At 60.8% G+C, this 1,315-nt stretch overlaps 1 protein-coding gene across 1 annotated transcript in view; it reads right to left on the bottom strand.

Annotated features, from left to right (window-relative positions):
- Positions 1 to 1,315, bottom strand: part of LOC103621218 (hepatoma-derived growth factor-related protein 2) — an 8,649-nt gene that overhangs the window by 6,264 nt on the left and 1,070 nt on the right. Inside the window, exons 2-3 of the mRNA XM_017742469.1 lie at positions 952 to 1,078; positions 740 to 878 (exon numbers count right to left, since the gene is read on the bottom strand). Coding sequence (XP_017597958.1) covers positions 740 to 878; positions 952 to 1,078 — 266 coding nt within the window. The remainder of the gene's footprint in view (positions 1 to 739; positions 879 to 951; positions 1,079 to 1,315) is intronic.

Genomic DNA, 1,315 nt, shown 5'->3' with positions numbered 1-1,315 from the left:
CCCTACAGCCACCGTTTTGGGTGTACCATTTCCCTACCCCTGCCCCTCAAACCACATCCTCACTCCCCCCCCAGCCATGGCATGGCCCGGGGGGCTCATTCCCTGCACCTGCCGACCTCCAGGGACCACCTCGACATTGTCGCTCACCCTACAAACCTTCCCCTGCCTCTTCAGCTTATGAAGCCGACGCCTCCTGGGATGATCTTCACACAATAAATTGGATCCCAATTAAGGTCATGAGATGCCCCCGCGAGCAGCTGACAAAGAGCCATCCCCCGGCATGGCCTGCTCCGAATCCCGCTGGAGGGCTCGGGAACCTCGGGAATGGATGGAGAAGGGGGCCTCCCAACAGTCCACAAGCAGATCCAGGAGCCAGGGATGAGCAAGCCTCAAGTTCTTGCTCTGACAACAAAAGCTCCGTGATTTTGGGCAAGCGGCACAAAGCACGACCCCGTTTCCACTGCAACAACGGGGCACAAGCATCTTCCTCCAGAGCAAGTGGGAACTTCCAGCACTCCTGGAAGCCCGAGGGAAAGCCCTCCATGGAGGAAGATGAGGAGAGAGGACTCCCTGAGAAAGGGAGAAGGCAGGGAAGGAGAGGGGAGCTAATTCCACCCCAAGGAAGCCAAGCTGGAAGCTGGAAGCAATCGGCACGGCAGCGAGGAGAAGCAGAGACAGGAGGAGTGACTCGGGGGGACAGAGGGGCCGCTGCCCCCTCCCCTGCCCAGCCCACACTCACCGCAGGGGCACTGTAACTGGCGTGGGGGTTGTTCTGGATTTCCCACAAGCCCTCGTTGAAGCCTTTTCTCTTGTTTGGTTTTCCATATTTGTCTTTATATTTTTCGTAAGGGAACAGATCTTTAGGGCCCAAGAAGGCGCTGGAGAGAGACAAAGCAGAGGTCAGGCCGGAGCAGAGGCAGAGCCCAGCGGGGGGAGCGAGGCAGCGCTTACGTCTCGTGGGTGCCGAAGAAGAAGATGGGGTACTTGTTCGGGGGGGGTTTCACAGCGCCATCCGCGATGTCATCGATCTGAAAGGAAACCCAAAGCACGAGGAGGTCAGAGACAGCGGTGACACGTCCTCAGCCCCGGCAAGCGGCGTCGGGTCCGGCACCCGCTTGGAGCCAAGCGCGGCAGGAAAGCACCCGGACGGGGCCCTGGCTACGGATCCGAGTCCCTGTGGGATCTCTACCAGAGTAACGGGAAGGATCCGGCACCGAGGTCTTGTGGGCAACGTGGGCCTTGTGCTACTCCCCCGGGATCCATGGCCGGGATCCCAGCAGCGCGGGCGGGGGGCGATGGCTGAGCGGCCGCAGGG

This window comes from Corvus brachyrhynchos, unplaced genomic scaffold (assembly GCF_000691975.1).
Source record: "Corvus brachyrhynchos isolate BGI_N302 unplaced genomic scaffold, ASM69197v1 scaffold158, whole genome shotgun sequence".
Lineage (NCBI taxonomy): Eukaryota > Metazoa > Chordata > Aves > Passeriformes > Corvidae > Corvus > Corvus brachyrhynchos.
Note: the sequence above shows the minus strand (reverse complement) of the source record. Positions and strands in the feature narration are given on the sequence as shown.